Source organism: Rhineura floridana, chromosome 1 (genome assembly GCF_030035675.1).
Source record: "Rhineura floridana isolate rRhiFlo1 chromosome 1, rRhiFlo1.hap2, whole genome shotgun sequence".
Classification (NCBI taxonomy): Eukaryota; Metazoa; Chordata; class Lepidosauria; order Squamata; family Rhineuridae; genus Rhineura; species Rhineura floridana.
Window position 1 is genome coordinate 186,045,559 of NC_084480.1, and position 18,146 is coordinate 186,063,704.

At 40.4% G+C, this 18,146-nt stretch overlaps 1 protein-coding gene across 10 annotated transcripts in view; it reads right to left on the minus strand.

Moving 5' to 3' along the window:
* CTNND2 (catenin delta 2) overlaps positions 1–18,146 on the minus strand; it is a 1,018,171-nt gene that overhangs the window by 405,834 nt on the left and 594,191 nt on the right. For all 10 annotated transcript variants that reach the window (XR_009758379.1, XM_061589265.1, XM_061589272.1 and 7 more), the window contains exon 7: positions 13,110–13,701. Coding sequence is in view for 9 of the 10 variants with exons in the window: in XM_061589265.1 (XP_061445249.1) it covers positions 13,110–13,701 (592 nt within the window). In the remaining variant the exon portion in view is untranslated. The remainder of the gene's footprint in view (positions 1–13,109; positions 13,702–18,146) is intronic.

An 18,146-nucleotide genomic window follows, 5' to 3' on the forward strand; every position in this document is an offset into this window, starting at 1 on the left:
TGAGAGCTTATTGCTATAGGGCGGTCTAGAAATGTAATAAAATAAATAAAATAAATAAATAAATAAATACAGCTTGGGACCAGGATACCTGAAAGACCATCTTATCCCTTATATATCCAGTCGATCACTGCGCTCTGCAGGTGAGGGCCTCCTAACAATACCATCTTATCAGGAGGTCTGTTCTGCACAACATAGGAAACGGACCTTTAGTGTGGCAGCACCTACCCTGTGGAATTTCCTCCCCTTAAATATTAGACAGGCACCATCTCTGTTATCTTTTCAGTGCCTATTGAAGACCTTCCTCTTTCAACAAGCTTTTTAAGTTGAGACCTTAGCCTAGTCTGTGTCTGTGTTGGAATTGCTTTTTACTATGTTTTTAACCTTTTTTTTCTTTTTTAAGATTTCTTCAAAGCTTTTTTTAAAAAGTGTTTTTAAAGTTGTTTTGTTTTAATGTATTTTAAGTCTGTTTTTATGATGTTTTAAACTGTTTTTAGTGCTTTTGTTTGCCGCCATGGGCCCCTGCTGGGAGGAAGGGCGGGATATAAATCAAATAATAAATAAATAAATACATCTCTCAACAGGTACATTTATCATGGAAGAAAGATGCTCTGCCCAGAATTTTGATGCTGTAAATGCTGTGGAAACTGAGACAGAGGCACATCACGATAAGTAAAATCATAATAAGAACTAGAGAAATTCATTAATGTTTTTGGATAATTGTAACAAAATATGTCCCCAAAGCTGGTTATTACTTGCCCATGCTGCAATGCTTGGCTGTACTACAACTCATGTGTATTGTCACTAGACAGGCAAAATTGCTTTTTAATATGTTCTTAAACCTTTTTTAAAATGGTTTTAATCTTAGAAGATGTTTTGAAAGCTTTTTTAAGAAATGTTTTTAAATATGTTTTTGTTTAAATGTGTTTTAAAGTTTGTTTTTATGATGTTTTTGTTTGCCACTCTGGGCTCCTGCCGGGAGGAAGGGTGGGATATAAATAAAATAATAAATAAAATAAATAAACCACGCTACATTGCTTTAGACACCTGATGAAAACTTTATAATTTCAGGAAGCCTACCCAGACATATAATCAAGTTACATAAATTTGTTTTAATGTTTTACTGATGTGTATCTATGCTTTAATGATACTTTTATGTGCATTTTTAAAATAGTTTTGTTGTTTAGCTGTGTTGTGTTGTATTATGTACACTGCTTAGAGAGCTCTTTGACTGAACAGTTTATAAAACTTTCTAAATAAGGTAAATAAAATTTGCTCCATATTTCCTTCAACCATCTGGAATACAAAATGAGACTCTGCACATGCACAGTTAGCATTCAAGCTGACCAGGCCACTTTGAAGGTCGGGGTTTGCTGCCATGGCTCTTGCAAAGACCTTTATTGGCACACGCAGGCAGAAGCCCTGGACTCAGTTTTCATTTTAAAAAACAAAGTATCTAGCCTTCCTAGAAAGCAAGAGATGGAGCAAAATGTGCAGGTTCCCTTCCAAGCAATCTCTGTGTCAGTCTGGCTGCTCCTACCTGTCACTGTTTTTGCCAATGAGTAATGTCAGAGCCAGCACTGATAAAGTGAGTTGTTCAGACACAAGGCAATAAGAATCCCTGGGGCCGTAGAGAGGTGCTGTTCCCCCCCCCCCGTAGTGCACATTTCCTACTTCCGTCTTATCTTCTAGTCCTTGGAATCTCCTGAGAAGCAAATTCTGTTGATGGGACTGACTTCACAGTAAATAAGATTATGTTTACAGCTTAAAGAAAATGCCACCTGAAAATAGTCATTAACAGTGCACAGCTATCAACCAGCTAGTATAAATGATTGGATCTTATACCAGACATAGGTAAGGATCCAGAGAGTTATTCAAATTATTATTATTGCCCACCCTTCACCAGTAAGTCCCAGAGGAGTTACAGAAACTTAAAATACAGTATTGAAAACAATTAATAGGAATAGGGTGGGACCTGATAACATACATCTCAAGTGCTGACGGCCAGGCTAGAAGTGCCTTTTACCAGCTTCGGCTGGTAAGACAGCTGTGGCCATTTCTGCACCGGGATAGCTTGACCACTGTTGTCCATGCACTGGTAACCTCCAGGCTGGATTACTGTAATGCGCTCTATGTGGGGCTGCTCTTGAGGTTGGTCCAGAAACTGCAGCTGGTACAAAATGCGGCTGTGAGACTACTCACTGGGGAAGGGTATCTCCAACATGTCACCCCGCTGCTGAAAGAATTGCACTGGCTGCCCATTTGCTGCCGGGCCAAGTTCAAGGTTCTCGTTTTGGTGTACAAAGCTCTAAACAGCTTCGGACCAGGATACCTGAAAGACCATCCTACCCCTTATATACCCAGTCGATCACTGCGCTCTGCAGGTGAGGGCCTCCTGCAGATACCATCTTATCAGGAGATCCATTCTGCACTATATAGGAAATGGACCTTTAGTGTGGCAGCACCTACCCTGTGGAATTCCCTCCCCTTAAGTATTAGGCAGGCATCATCTCTGTTATCTTTTTGGCGCCTATTGAAGACCTTCCTCTTTCAACAAGCCTTTTAAGTTGAGACCTATCCCAGTCTGCTTCTGTGCTGGAATTGCTTTTTAATATTTTTTTTTAAAAAAGCCATTCCCCCCCAAACAATATGTTTTTAATCCTTTTTATTTAAGATGTTTTTAAAGCTTTTTTAAAAGATGTTTTTAAAGTTGTTTTGTTTTAATGTATTTTAAGTCTGTTTTTATGATGTTTTAAAGTGTTCTTAGTGCTTATGTTTGCCACCCTGCACTCCTGCTGGGAGGAAGGGTGGGATATCAATCAAATAATAAATACATAAATCCAACGTATGCTTTCAATATGATCTCTGGTGCCTCTTCCCTTTCTAAATTCAGCTTGGACATCTGGCATTTCTCACTCCATATATGGTAAGAGCCTTTGTTGTGGAATCTTGAGCATTACTTGACTTCCATGGGATATTAAGGCAATAGTTTGATAATTACTGCATTCCCTGGGGTCCCCTTTCTTTGGAATTGGGATGTATATTGAATGCTTCCAGTCTGTGGGCTATTGTTTAGTTTTCCATATTTGCTGACAGAGTTTTGTCAAAATTTGGACAGATTCAGTCTTAGTAGCTTGTAACAACTCTACTGGTATGCCATCTTTAAAATCTACAGTTATATTTTTGAGGTCAACATCAATTATTATTGCAGCAAACAGAACGAGGAGATGTGGGAACAAGTCCCTAATATTAGTTTTGGGAAACAGTCTTTGATAAAGAGAAGATTGTGCCAAGGCAAGAAAAGAAGAAAAGAATTCTTAAAGATTATGGGAAGACAGAAGAATAAATGTAATAATGAAAAGCTGTTGTGAGAGTCAACATGGCACAGCAGATAGTTGGACTTATGCTGGGCAGACTTGAGCTCATATCCCTGCACTGCCATGAAACTCACTGGATGGTCTTCATTATTACTACGGCTGTGTTTGGACAACACTAAACTATGATCCAGGAAGGTGTGGACAAGTGTAGACTCTTCCTGGACTCCACACTCCTCCCACATGGCCAAGAGGAGGAGTTCAGAAAATTTTGTTTTTTGCTTTTAGTTAATGATGGCTTCCTGTGTCATCTAAACCCAAAACTATAGTTAATATCACCTATGGTTATTTAAACAAGACCCAGATTCAGAAACCATGGTTTAAAGTGAGCTAGTTTTAAAGTTTTAAATTAATTATTGTTGTGTTAACCACAGTCTGTTGAACTGGACAACAAACTATTGTTAACCAAAGTGGGATTAAAAGGTTTCCAAACTTCTCCTACACAGAAGGATGGCAGGGAAGGGAGAGCCTGGGAGCTCAGGAGTTTAGGCTCATTCACATGTTGCTAAGCCATAGTTTAATGTGATGTCCAAACAAAGCAAATGTGTCAGCCTAAACTACCTCATATAGTTGCTATGACAGTAAATTCCATGTATCTAATGTTTAGAGCTGTTTTAAGGAATTCACTTGAATCCTCTAACTATAAATATTCACTTATTGAGGACCAGTTTGATTGCAGTGTTCTTGGCTTGATAAACCAGTTTATCGAACTGGGAACAAGCATCAGGTTAACATGCCTCTCTCCTTCTGCACTTCAGTCTTAATCCCTTTAACTAGTGTCTGAATAAGGTAACTGTGGTTTAAAGTCAATTTCCTGACCAAGATCTTAAGACATGGCTAGATCCCAGTTGGTCAACTAATATTAAACCACAGTTCCCCATTTGGGATGTAATGAGAAACGTAAAAAAACAAAAAACAGGACTGAAGTTCTTAAGCCAACAAAAGAGGGGAGGAGACAAGTAGTACACTATTGTTTTTATATTGTTTTTTTAAAAAATTAAATTGTGTTTTAAAATTGTTTTTTGTGTTTTAAAATTTGTATATTTGTTTTTAATGTTTTTAATTGCTGTAAATCGCACAGAGAGCTTTGGCTATGGGGCGGTATATAAATATAATAAATAAATAAATAACCTGATACTTTTCCCCATCTCAGTAAAGTACAGTTTATTAAGCTAGGAGAGCTACATTGGAATTGGCAGAATACAATGATAATCATAGTAAAATGCAGAACAAATAAAACATTTGCTGCTATGTAACTGTAGATGTCGTTTATACTGGTCCTCACCGTGAATATGAATTCCTGAATTTAATCCTCAACAGCTACATAGGTTCACCACTTGCACATGTTTACATAAACACACAAAATACTCTGCATTATAAGGCTATGCAGAAGTTGTATCAAATGGTTTTATTTTCTCCATATATAACAAGCACGTTCCTAATCAGACAGCATGTCCAAAGATAGTTACACACACACACCACTTGCACAAGCAGATTTGAGTACTTGACAAATGAAAAGGATATGTCCAGACTGTGTAGCTAGTACTCCCTCATTATTGTCAAAAATCTTCAGGGGTAGTGGGAATGTCAAGCTTTGTTACTGACAACAAGGAGCAAGGAACAGAGATCTAATTCTTCAAATTAAAAGCAACCCTACCAACTTTTTTTAAAAAGTGAACTGTGAAAAACCCTGTTTCTATTTGTTAAAGGCAGTTTAACATTTCTTTCAATGTATCCCTTAAAGGAGCCCCCCCCCCTGCATTCAAGGTCTGGGTACCATGATTCCAAAGAATTGAATTGAAGAGATCTGGCAGTGTTTTATATTTAACAAAGAGAGCCTTTGATTCAAGAGTTCATTAGTCAGTGAAGTTAAAGAAGTGCTAAGAAACCAAAAACAAAGGCTTGTTCAGTTTCCCTCTCTTGAGATGTCATAATCTATCATGAACAGACAAGACCTGAATTTCTAAATTGTATGCATAAAGCAGAAAACCACCTTTGACAAAAACAAAGAAGCCAAACAAACACAGAAGCCTATTTATTTTCTCCTTTCTCAGAAAATAACTTTATTGTGTTTGCTGTCACCTTCTCCTTTCCTCCCCATTCAGTAGGACCAGGATTTTAGTGCTCATAATTACTTTAGAAATAAGTGACTTCAAATAGTTTATTAAAGGGCCACAGTTGTTAAGGGTGAATTGCATTCTGTCATTATAATGACAAAATTGAGGGAGGGGGAGCAGTAGGGATTTTTACAGTTAAGGTATTTTGTTTGTGGGATCTACCTCTTTTGCTGAATTTATACTGTTCTGTTCCATTTAGAATGGTTTTACTAGTTTTGTAATTCTATATTCTATTGTTATAAAGTCCAACCCAGGGACTTTACAGTAAGGGTGGGTAAGAACTCTTAAATATATATAAATAAATAGCTTCTATGTGTCAATGGCCTTGGAACCTGGCAGTGTAGGAGAGGGAAGTCTCGGGATGGACCAGGCCAAATTTGGGGTAGAAATGATGAGAAATGATTTAAATGTGTGATGTGCAGTCTTGAGAAGTTGACAGGTGGTGTGTGTTTTTCTTCCATATTATCATCATTTATTACATTTGTCACTTACTACAAAAATTGTTTCAAAGTGACTTAACTGTTTTAAAAAGCATACAATACCAAATTTAAAATAGAAATTAACTAAAAATACTCTGGTTAGCAAAATTCCATACACTTAGCTGGGGTGGTCTCTGGAGTAAAAAATCTCTGTATTGCATCTTTCGGGAAATTGTTTGTTGTGTAGGTAGCTACTGCCCATGAATTGTGTAAGATGTTTGTAGTTTTTATTAAAAAGGCATTTTTTGGCCAATATTATTTAATGAGAGTTCATAAGGTTGTCCCTTGCACATGCTCAGTATGAACTTGTTGTGACAGAAGTTTAAGTATAGGAGGAGGAGTGAAATGGAAGGGTGAGAGTGAGTAACAAGCAGAGAGGGGTAGTTGGAAAATGACAACGGTGTGACAAAAAAGGATGGGGAATGGGGTGGGGGAGGAGATGAGAGAGAGGTGAAAGTACTCACAGGCCAAGCATCAGACTTTATGTGTTTTACACCTGGGGTAGCCCAAGAAGTTTAGCCATTAGGTGTGAAATGAGATCGGGAGAAGAAGAACTGCAGGAGATGAATCAAAATACTTTTGAAACGCACAGGTTGGGGAAGGGAAGCATCTCTCTGAGGTGCACAACAGATGGATTTCTGATGGGATAGAACTAGGGTTGCCAGGTTCAGGGCCTGAGACTGATCCTGTACCTTTAGGAGAAGAGAAAGTCAGCCAAGTGCAGGTGTTCTTGCAGCACTGTAATGGGAAAAAACACAAGGTGGAATTCTCCCTTCCCCCTGCACAGCTTTTAAAGATACAGAAGACCTCTTGGAGGCCACAATGTAAAAAGTCCTCAACACAGCATGTTAAGGTGATTTTTTTGTTGTTAATTGTTGGAAGCATCATGTTTCTGACAGGGCTGTCGTGCAGTCGGAGTCTGAAGCAATTTTGAGTGGAGTCGGAGTCGGTAGAAATGTACCGACTCCAACTCCAGCTTCAAAATAAATTTTGATTGACAATTTTTTTTAAATATAAATTCAAAATGTCAAAGAAGCTTCCCATGAAGTCAGCTGTAGTTGAGCATTTCACCATAACTCAAGATGAAAAACATTTTGTATGACACAGGACCCAGATGAAGACAAATAGTGTGATGCCAAGATCAGCTCATATTCAGGCAGCAATAAAAATGCTCCTATGAGAGCTTCCAATTTAAAAAGACATTTACAGTCCTTTCCAGGGATGTGTAGTTGGAAGCAATTTTGGGTGGAGTTGGAGTCGGACAGTAGAAAAATAGAGGAGTCAGAGTCGAAGGTTTGGCGTACCGACTCCACAGCCCTCGTTTCTGAATAGCAGTTGCTGAAAACTGCAGGAGGAGAGTGTGCTATTGAGCTCAGGTCCCGCTTGCAGGCTTCCCACAGGCATCGGGATGGCCTCTATGAGAACAGGATGCTGGACTCAATGGGCCACTGGACTGAACCAGCAAGCTGTTCTTACATTCTTAATTTGACGTGGGTTTTTTTTGTTAGTTCTTGTTGTTGTTGCCAACTGATTATGCCTTTTTAGTTCAAACTTTGAGTGGACGGTAAGATCAGACTAGTAAAACAAGCTTAACAGTGCACTGCAATAGCTCAGATCAGCTTTAGAACCATATGGTGCAATCATAATCACACTAAAAGCAATGGTAACTAGGGTAATGGAACTGTTTCACATATTACACAGCAATAAAACCCAGGTTTGACCCTCAGTAATCAAGGGAGCTGCAGCCAATCCCAGCTCTCTGATTAGCATACCTGTGTGGTACAAGTATTTTCCAAACATCATTTTGTCACATTCGCACTTTACATAAAAATATAAGGTGTGAACAGGCCCTAAACACCAATATCAGAGGATTCATAATGACACCATGATAGGCTGGAGGTTGGGGTACATTTGCTTATGCCCGTCTCTGAGAAGATATATCCTTAGTGATCGCTGCAACAGCCAAGCCAGTCAACATAAGCAATTCATATTAAAGACCCAGGAGGAGAAGTGTGATGCTGTCTCTTTGGCATGCCGAAAGGGGTGTCTCAGAAAGAGAATGGTTATTCAAATTTTTATTTGAAATAATCATAAAATATAACCAACTATCAGACCCAATGGATTACAACAGCTTAAAAATAACATGTTCTTATTTCCTGTTGGGCTCAAATTTATTCTAAGCCTGATAAAACTCTATTTTGCATCAGATGTTCCAAAAATATGATCACAAAAGCTATGTTATCTATTAATTGCAATAAAGTAAGTCCATTAGCTTGTATGGACTAGCTTCCATGCATCCCATCGCCATCAAATTCCATCAGCAGCCAGCCATTCTGCAGCTGATAAATATTACAGAAGAAACAGTGAGACTCCATGAAGCTCCCTACTTGAGTTAAGTGCCACACAGATCCTCCACTTCCAAGAACACACTCTCTTTCCCATAGGAACAATGACCAAAAGTGGATTGTGGCACCTCTTGTGCATAAAAAAAAAAAACAAGTCAATTTAAGAAAATGCTGAACTTCATTTCCCGCATATGTCTCAGCTTAATAGCTGAATTAGCAAAAAACTCTCTCCAAGAAAAAAAACCATGTTCATGTTATACAGGTACAAAATCCAATTATAAAATCATTACTCCATCATCTAAGCTCTACAAACAGGATCTAGGTGATTTAGCTTCTGATTTTATTTTTTTTTAAGGAGAAGGCGATCTCTATAGGAACTATTTATACATTTGATTGCATTCATAAATTGTGTTAATTTAGTATTGCTCTTTTCTGTTAAACTATTCTGATTTTAATATAGTGTTACTATAGCTGTACATTTCTAAATATGCATAACATGCATCTCTAGAGGGTTCAGATAAGTACAAATAAATTAACAATATTTTGCATTTTTAAAAGAAATTCTGAAGAACCTTAGAAAGCTGCCTTAGGAGCGATCCCATTGGTCCATCTGGCACAGACTGGCAGCAGCTCTCCAGGTTCCAGGTTCCAGACAGAAGTCTTTTCAGCATACTGGAAATGCCAGGAGTTGAATCTGGGTCAGTTTGCATGCAAATAGTGTGCATAGCATGTTCATTCAGAATTGCAGAATGGTAATTCTGAAATGCACACATGTTCACAAACTCCTGGATAGTTGCAAAGTGACCCTGTTTGGATTTGGACCATTCAGATTGGAAGTGCTGCCTCATGCTGTGTTTGGGAATATATTTTGATTCAACATGTGTAAATAAAATGGACTAAAAATGAAATTTATGATCTGATACTATGATTCATGGTACTGACATAGAATCTTACTAGATCAGGAGTCAACATCAGTATCATCAAACATCCATAAACCATAAAAGAAGTTTCAGCAGCAAACACACTCAGCTCTTTGGAGGGGCAACCTGGCATAGGCCTTGTATAAGATCTTATTTCATTGAGAACGGACACATCTGCGTTCTTTGACTACTCTAAGTGTTCTTGAAAACAGGTTTTGTATATCAAAGAGGTACTTCACCACTTTGTTAACTGTATCTTCTGTGTTAGTTTATTGTTATGTTTTCTTGTTACTGACAATAAAAAAGCAGGCATTCAATTACGAGGCAAGAACAGTTATGCCAACACACAAAAGTATTTTGTCTATTCAGCGTGAAAGTACAAGAGAACAGAAAAAGAAAAATGTCTGCAGCCATATTGATCTATAAGGATGTTTTAAAAAATCAAAACATTAACAGGACAATAAATTTATTAGGACCAACCAAAAAATTAGAAAATAGACAGCACACTTCTACAGGATAGATGTTATGCAAAACAAGAATAGGAAAGTAAGAAAGGGAAGAAAAGGCCTGGTAGGGGCCACAGTATAGTTTCAGAAATGAAAAAAATGTAACTTCAGAACAAAAAACCCACATTTCTTTCACAACTCATCAAACTGTATGTATCAGATGGGATTGTGGTATGAGTATGGGAGGGAGCCCTTAAAGGAAGAAAATAGGGTTAGGGAAGGCCAAATGAAGCATGGCACCCTAGGAAAGAAAGGCTAAGGTCTTTTGAAGCAGGGAACTAGAGAAAAATAAAAAGTGGAAGAGACAGTGGAGCATAAGAATGAGGCAAAGGAGAACTTTATGTCTGAGAGAGGGCAGGTATGATTGGTTGCCATTACAGCCCCTGACCTCTTGTTTAATTGGCTGACACTATCCATAAACAATTCACATGTTGGCAGACCACATTTAACAGGAGGCAAATCCAGGCAAGAAGCCTCACAGAGAAACTCTAAATACAAAAAAGAAAGGTTCACTGACTATTGGAATGTGACAATTATAACTGATCTGGAAAAAGGTCCATTAAACTAAACAATCATAGCTTGATGGTGGAGCATAAGAACATAAGATGACCTGCTGGATCAGGCCAATGGCCCATCTAGTCCAGCATCCTGGTCTCACAGTGACCAACCAGAGCCTATGAGAAGTCCACAAGGAGGACCTAAGCACAACAGCACTTTCTTTGCACACAGAAAATCTCAAGTTCAATTCCTGTCATTCTAAAGGTATGGCTGGGAATATCCCTTCTCTGGCATGCTGGAAAGCCACCACCAGTCAGTCTAGACCAGAAAATGGGTACTGGATCTGGATGGCCAGATCCTTATCTCACCCACTCCCAAGGGGCAACTTTGAGATGTGGGCGGGACCACCCACCTGTGAATCATAATGACACCAGGTGACTGACACCTGGCAAAATTCAAAGGAGGTTGCTATAACTCAGCATCAGGTAACCAACTATTACAGCGACCTCCTCTGAAGATAAACTTTCAGTATGTCAGCTGATTAGTGCTGGGAGTGTGCCTTCAAAGGGGTTTACTGTAACCTTTACCAGAAAGTCAGTTACAGGGAACCCCTTTGGTCTCTGCAGGGAGAAAATGCTCCTAAAAATGGAGTACTTCCCCTCAGCAGAGAAAGTGATTTAGATCAAAGCACTGTTTCCCCCAGCCTCCTCAGCTGCAGTAGCAAACTCCAAGTATACCTGATCCCAGCTGATTGTTGGAATTGTACTTTGAAGCTCCAAAAATCTGACAGCTGTACAGGGCTGTCTTGAAGCACCATCAGCTGATACTTAAGTTTCAAAGCACCTTGGGAAGCGCTTTACAGGTGCCACCAATCAGCTGATTGGCAGTGCCTTCAAATCCTTTTTTGGCCTAGCTACAACTTTATACCCCCCACACCTGATGTCAGATAGAGGGCAGATGTATGTGGATTGGCCAAAATGGCCTGGCAGGTCAAAGATTCTCAATCCCTGGTCAAGGGGTGTAGATCAAGGGTGGGGAACTTTCTGATTTAGTGGGTAGGCCCAGAAGCAAAAATGGATGTGGCCAGAGGCAAAAGAGTAGGTGGAGAAACAGATGTAACTCTTTTCTTTGTACAGTACACTACATTCTAACCACACGAAAGTCAGAGACTTCTGCCCACATGTCTCTATTCTGGATAGCAAGAGAAATGATCGACACATTCAATCCACACAAAAGTACTTGAGGGGTATGTGGAGCAGGACCAGTGAGAGATGAGATCTGGGGAGGGAGTGTGGCATGGGTAGAGCCCAAGGGCCAGACAGAATGGCATGTTGGGACACATTCGGCCCCTGGATTTCAGATGTCCCATTCCTGGTGTAGATAGTGCTGAGCTAGATGACCAATAAGAATTCGTGTAAGGAAGCTTCCTATGCTCTTGTGTTCCAACCCAAGCAGTTCAGCATGCAAACTGACAATTCAGTTATGATCCCTACAGTCTTCTAGGGAGCCCCATGAAAAGTAGTAATAGCACTGTTAGAGAAGTCAGCCTTTTGCTCATCCTGGTGCCACAGCAAATACCTGACTTTTCAACTGTATGGAGATGACCAGGGCCACAGCTACACTGACTGGCAAATCAATTTTGTACATGTATCAATCCTATGCATATTTCTTCAGAAGCAAGTCTTGCTGAGCCCAATAAGACATACTCCCAAGTAACTGTACACAGGAATGTAGCCCACCAAACCTAGAAAATTAATGCTGCTTATTCTACATGCAGACATTTGCCCATTAACCTTAGGAGAAGCAGTATAAAAAGTTATATTTAAAGATTCAGCATAATGGAGTATCAATTACTTAACTTCATCTAATATTTTGGGTAGCATAGTCCTCTGGCAACATACAGCAATGCTAGAAAAGTTTGCCAGATATCATTTAGAATATATTTTTGATATTAACAAAAATCCTATCTTATCCAGCTTATTATATCTAGCTATGTAAATCAGACAAGAGAACACATGAGCATGACAGTTGTTGCTATAGCAATATACCTCAAATGATTTTTATAAGGACAAAAATTTCCCACTGAAAAAGTACACAGCTTAGTTATTAGATTAGTAGGAAGATCAATCATAGATTTTAAGATCCAAGATATGGCTTTTTTTAAAAAAGGGCATCCTAAATGAGTCAGGAAACACACCACACTTATGTATAATTAATACAAATTAGAACATTCTAAAATTTCTGTTAGTGACAAACCTATAGACAATCATTTATCCTTATCTCAGCTAAAATTAAGAAACAATACATCAATTTAAGTAATCTTTATTTTAAAAACATGTTTAAACTAGCTTAAAATTGTGTATGTTCAATGTTGGGGAAATGCGTAAGTATATACACAAAAAGCACAACTAAATAAATATTAGTGAATTTTTAAAATGCAATAGGAGATATCTAGATAATGGACTAGATAGGAACTACAACATTACAGTATTTTTTCTTCAGAAAAGGAGATATGGGGGAGGGGGCAGCAATGGAAGAAATACTAAGGCACTGGTGTCAAAGGCTACAATCCCAAATATAATTCACAGAAAGCCCCACTGAAACCAACAGTAGGTTACCTCTGAGTAATCATGGACATAATTCACTATTTGTTATTCAGATGCCTGAAATTCGACGAGGTTATAAATTAAGACTTTTTACGTTGTGAGCAGTAACCACTTAAGGCAGTAAGTGGGGCGTGAAAGAGATTACAGTTACCTTGTTGTTCTTCTTTCCAAACAGGATCAATTAAGGTTGCAAATACATCAGAGTTGCACTCATACCGGCGCGGACTTCAAGGGAGCTAAGCAGATGAGCGCGGCGCCTCGACTTACCTGCTAGGCTTCCAGGTCTCTGCAGGGTGGCCGTGGCATACAGTTCCTGGGAATGTTTGCTGTACTGCTCGGAGGGATGGACCAGCCTTTTGGTCGGCGATAGAGTCGCGTAGGTACCGATGGTGGAGCTCAGCTGATGGATGGGCGAGGAGGAGATGTTGGACTGGATGGTGGGCGGGGAGGTGACCCGGATGGGGGAAGGAGAGAGCCCCGCCGAGGAGACGACGATGTTGATGGGCGAACTGGTGCTGTAGGACTTGGCGAGGCGGCTGGGCGACTGCTTGGGGGAGGAGACTCGCTGAGTGGTGCTGTAGCCCCCGCCGGCGCTCTCGGAGGCTGAACCCGCCCGCTGGAGCTTGGTCGGCGAGCCTACCTGCTGCATGGACAAGGGCGAGCTCACTCTCTGCGCCGGCAGCGTGGAGCTCGAGTAGTAAAGGGCCGACGAGTGCTGCTGCTGCGAGGAAGAGGAGGAGTCCGGTAAGTGGAAAGCGCTACCATGGCTCGGCGCGAAAGACTCCCTGGGCAGCGGCTGAGACAGAGGAGGCGGCGACGGCTCCGAGCCGGCGACGTGGGCTGTCCGGCCGGCGGTGACCTGAGGAGGAGCGGGGGAATGGGTGGGGGAGAGAAAGCAAGCAAACAAATAGGCTGACTTAAGAAGAAAGCAGCAACGAAATGAAGGCGGCCCATTCTTAATCCTTTCCCTTCCTCCCGCAGGAGAATAGCGAATTAAAGGCATCGCGCAGCACGCTTGTGACCTCTTACTGGGGTTCCACCCCAAAGCCTCTAGGATTAAGCTCCTGGTATTCGAGAAACTGCTAAACTATTCTTTTGCTGTTGGGGGTGGAGAGACACAGAGAGAAAGAAACTCAGATCCTTTCTCACTAGCAGAACACGTTTTCAGAGATCTACAAAATGCTTTTTTTAAAAACAGAACTCCGTTAAAACTTACATGTTTACTCGGAAGTAAACTCCACTGTGTTCACTGGGACACACTCCTGGGTAAGCGTGCATAGGGTTGCACCCTTATCCAAGCAGTGAGTAGGCTAACGGCCAGATTTTGGCGTTTGCTTTAAACTGCTCCACATTCAAGCATTTCCCCACACACACATGAAAAAGGAACAAGCACAAATGACTTATAGGGATATTTTCGATACTGGACAATAAACGTCATCCGTGGCTTGAGAAAATATTCACCACTGTCTCAAGGATGGTATCTACACCAGACTTGAAAGTTATTAACTTTCCTCATGGAATCCTGAAACCTGTAGTCTTCTCAAGAGTATTTGTTTGTTGTTATGTGTCTTCAAGTTGACCACGACTTACGGTGACCCTATGAATCAGTGACCTCCAAGACCATCTGTCATGAACCAACGTGTTCACATCTTGTAAGTTCATGTCTGTGGCTTCCTTTATGGAATCAATCCACCTCTTGTTTGGCCTAACTCTTTTTCTACTCCCTTCTGTTTTTGCCAGCATTATTGTCTTTTCTAGTGAATCATGTCTTCTCATGATGTGTCCAAAGTATGATAACCTCAGTTTCATCATTTTAGCTTCTAGTGATAGTTCTGGTTTAATTTCTTCTAACACCCAATTATTTGTCTTTTTTGCAGTTCATGGTATGCACAGAGCTCTCCTCCAACACCACATTTCGAATGAGTTGATTTTTCTCTTATCCACTTTTTTCACTGTTCAACTTTCATATCCATACACGGAGATCAGGAATACCATGGTCTGAATGATCCTGACTTTAGTGTTCAGTGATACATCTTTGCATTTGAGGACCTTTTCTAGTTCTCTCATAGCTGCCCTCCCCAGTCCTAGCCTTGGGTACAAGGGTACTTAGGGATGTTTAAAGGAAAATTCTTAGCACCCTCAACAAACTACACTTCTCAGGTGGAAGCTCATACTGTTAAATTGGCATAAAAATATGCCAGGTATGGATAAGCAGAACATGCCAGATAACCCTGTCTAGGAAACTTACCCAGTATCATAAGCTAAGTAGGGAAGAGTCCAGCCAGGACCACTTTGTAGACACTATTTACAATGCATGCGAGTAAGGGATATCCTATTTTCAACCTGACCATGCTGCACAGGTCCCTTTGGAATGATTTAAAACCATATGCAAAAACCTAATGGTTAGTTGACAATAAGTTGTGATTTGTAATTACTGTAGCATGCATGCACAATTATCACAACTGCGCTCTGTGTTAGAAGGTTTAATGTTTTTTTGTTACAAATATACAGTAAATATTTTAAATATTTAAAAATAAAAGGGTCTATGGGTCTCTACCTTTTTTGTGTGATGTACTGCCTCAGGGTATAATATAATAAGTTATTACACTCTGCACCTCATTCTAGTTTGTGCCCTTGCTTAGGGCCTGTTTTATTGTTGCAGGAAAGTCAGTGTCCTGCTCTTGTGACATTTGTTGTGATACCTAGAGAAGATATCACAGTGGTTACTTACTGTTCCTTGCAAGTTTGCTGCTTGAAATGTCAGGCTGAAGCACTTAACTCATCTATAGATCAGCTCCTAAAATGGCTGAGTGGAGAATCTACCTATGAATCTTCTCATAAGTAAGAACCTTGAAACTGAACTGGTCAAGATTAAAAAAAAAAGGGGGGGTAGTGGGGAAATTTTTGTCATCTTAGAAATAAAGTTGGTTAGGCCCCTGATGCAAGGAAGAGAAATAGCTCTGCGGATGTTCCTCATTTTTGTTTAGAAGCTCAGTATTTCTGTACTGATACTGTAAATGTTTGGATACATGTTTGTCTATAATCAGGTTAAGGAATTCTCTGCCACACAACTTGGGGATGGCCACTAACTTACACAGATTTAGTAGGGATTAGACAAATTCTCACAATGGTTATTAATCATGATAGTTCAACAGAACCTCCAGGTTCAGAGGAAGTATATCTTTAAGTTCCAGATGGAGTGATAAACAGGGGCAGGCCAACTTATCTGGCTGGCTACTTTTGAAAATAGAACACTAGACAAGAAGGACCATTTCCTGTTCCTGCACAGGGTTTTAATGTTTTCATTGCTGTTTTCCATGTACATCATTTCAGCTGCCTTTGCTTGGCCAAGAATGGAACCCTTAAGTAAAAACACAAAAAAGGCAAGTGTTGTGGGAAAACACTATGGGGAATGTCCCAAAAATATATATACTGTGAAAACTGGAGTGTATGAAACGTGTGTGTTTGAGGTAGTCTTCCAGAAGGTAATTTTCCTTGTGCATGACCATCCAAGCTTTGCACCTTTTTTCATTGTGACAATGTGCATGTCCCACCCATTGTGAGCTCTGTTTTCCACATTCATTCTTGCAGCTGTTCTTTCCAGAGAGAAAAACTGTTGCTGATTATTTATTTACAAGGCATACAAAATAAAATGAGGACTGGGTAGAGTTGTGGTAAGGGTGGCCCCTTCTTCTGGATCCAGTCCAGAGAGATATTTGCATATGAATGAAAACAGTACATTGTTAGGCAGAACAGCACAGGAGGTCTTAGATCTTCCTGCCAGTTATGCAGTGTAGTACAAAGTTTTCCTTAAATCTTATCATTTAAAAGAAAAAGGAAGAAAATCCTCAACAGATGCTCCCTATTAAAATTTTCAGTTATGTGTCTGAGCCCCTTCTGGAACAGCAAAGAATAGAATGTACCTCTTATTATTATTATTATTATTATTATTTATTAAATTTATATACCGCCCGACTAGCAATAGCTCTCTGGGCGGTGAACATAAAACAGCATAAAAATACAATAAATAACCAAACAATACTAAAATACAAGCAACAATCCAACACAATAAACATTTTTAAAATTAAATCAGTGTAACTTAAAATGCTTCAGAGAATAGGAAGGTTTTGACCTGGCGCCGGAAGGAGAGCAGAGTCGGCGCCAGGCGTACTTCCTCAGGGAGACTGTTCCATAGTTCGGGGGCCACCACTGAGAAGGCCCTAGATCTTGTCATCACCCTCCGGGCCTCCCTGTGAGTTGGAACCCGGAGGAGGGCCTTCGTAGCAGAACGTAGTGCACGGGCCGGTTCATATCGGAAGAGGCGTTCCGCAAGGTATCGTGGTCCCGCACCGTATAAGGCTTTATAGGTTAATACCAACACTTTGAATCTAGCCCGGAAACATATTGGCAACCAGTGCAAGCTGGCCAGAACAGGTGTTATATGCTCAGACCGCTTGGTCCTTGTCAGCAATCTGGCCGCCGCATTTTGCACTAGTTGTAGCTTCCGAACTGTCTTCAAAGGTAGCCCTACGTAAAGCGCATTACAGTAATCCAAACATGAGGTTACCAGAGCATGTACCACTGATGTAAGGTCCTCTTTACTCAAATAGGGACGTAGCTGGGCTACCAACCGAAGTTGGTAAAACGCATTCCTAACCACCGAGGCTACTTGAGCCTCAAGTGAGAGGGAAGAGTCTAAAAAGACTCCCAGACTACGAACCCGGTCCTTTAGGGGGAGTGTAACCCCGTCCAGGACAGGGTATATATCCACCATCCGATCAGAGAACCCGTCCACCAACAGCATCTCAGTCTTGTCTGGATTGAGCTTCAGTTTGTTAACTCTCATCCAGTCCATTGTCGAGGCCAGGCAACGGTTCAGCAAATCGACAGCCTCACCTGAAGAACATAGACTGCATTCCAGTTTTTATCAGGGATCTTAGGCTCAAGAGATCATCTCTGGCTGTTAATTTGGTAACATTAAAATCCTCTAATAGTACACTGAAGTGGAGACAGCTGTGCACTCTGTCAAAAGGCACACTGATCTCAGATACGTTTCTCCATCCTTGCCCCCCTTTGGCTTTTCCTCTCTTGATCACTCAGAGGATTTATTTAAAACATTAAAGAATGCCCCAAATGCAGGAAGGTGGCACTGTAGTATGAGTTGTTCAAACCAAAGCTTTTCTCATGTTGTATTTCTAGTTCAAGTCACAACAGAAGAGGTCAAAGACACGATGAAACCAGCCTCAATTATAAAAAGTAGCAATATGTATTTCTGTTTCTAGCAATAGCCCTTGTCTCCTGTAG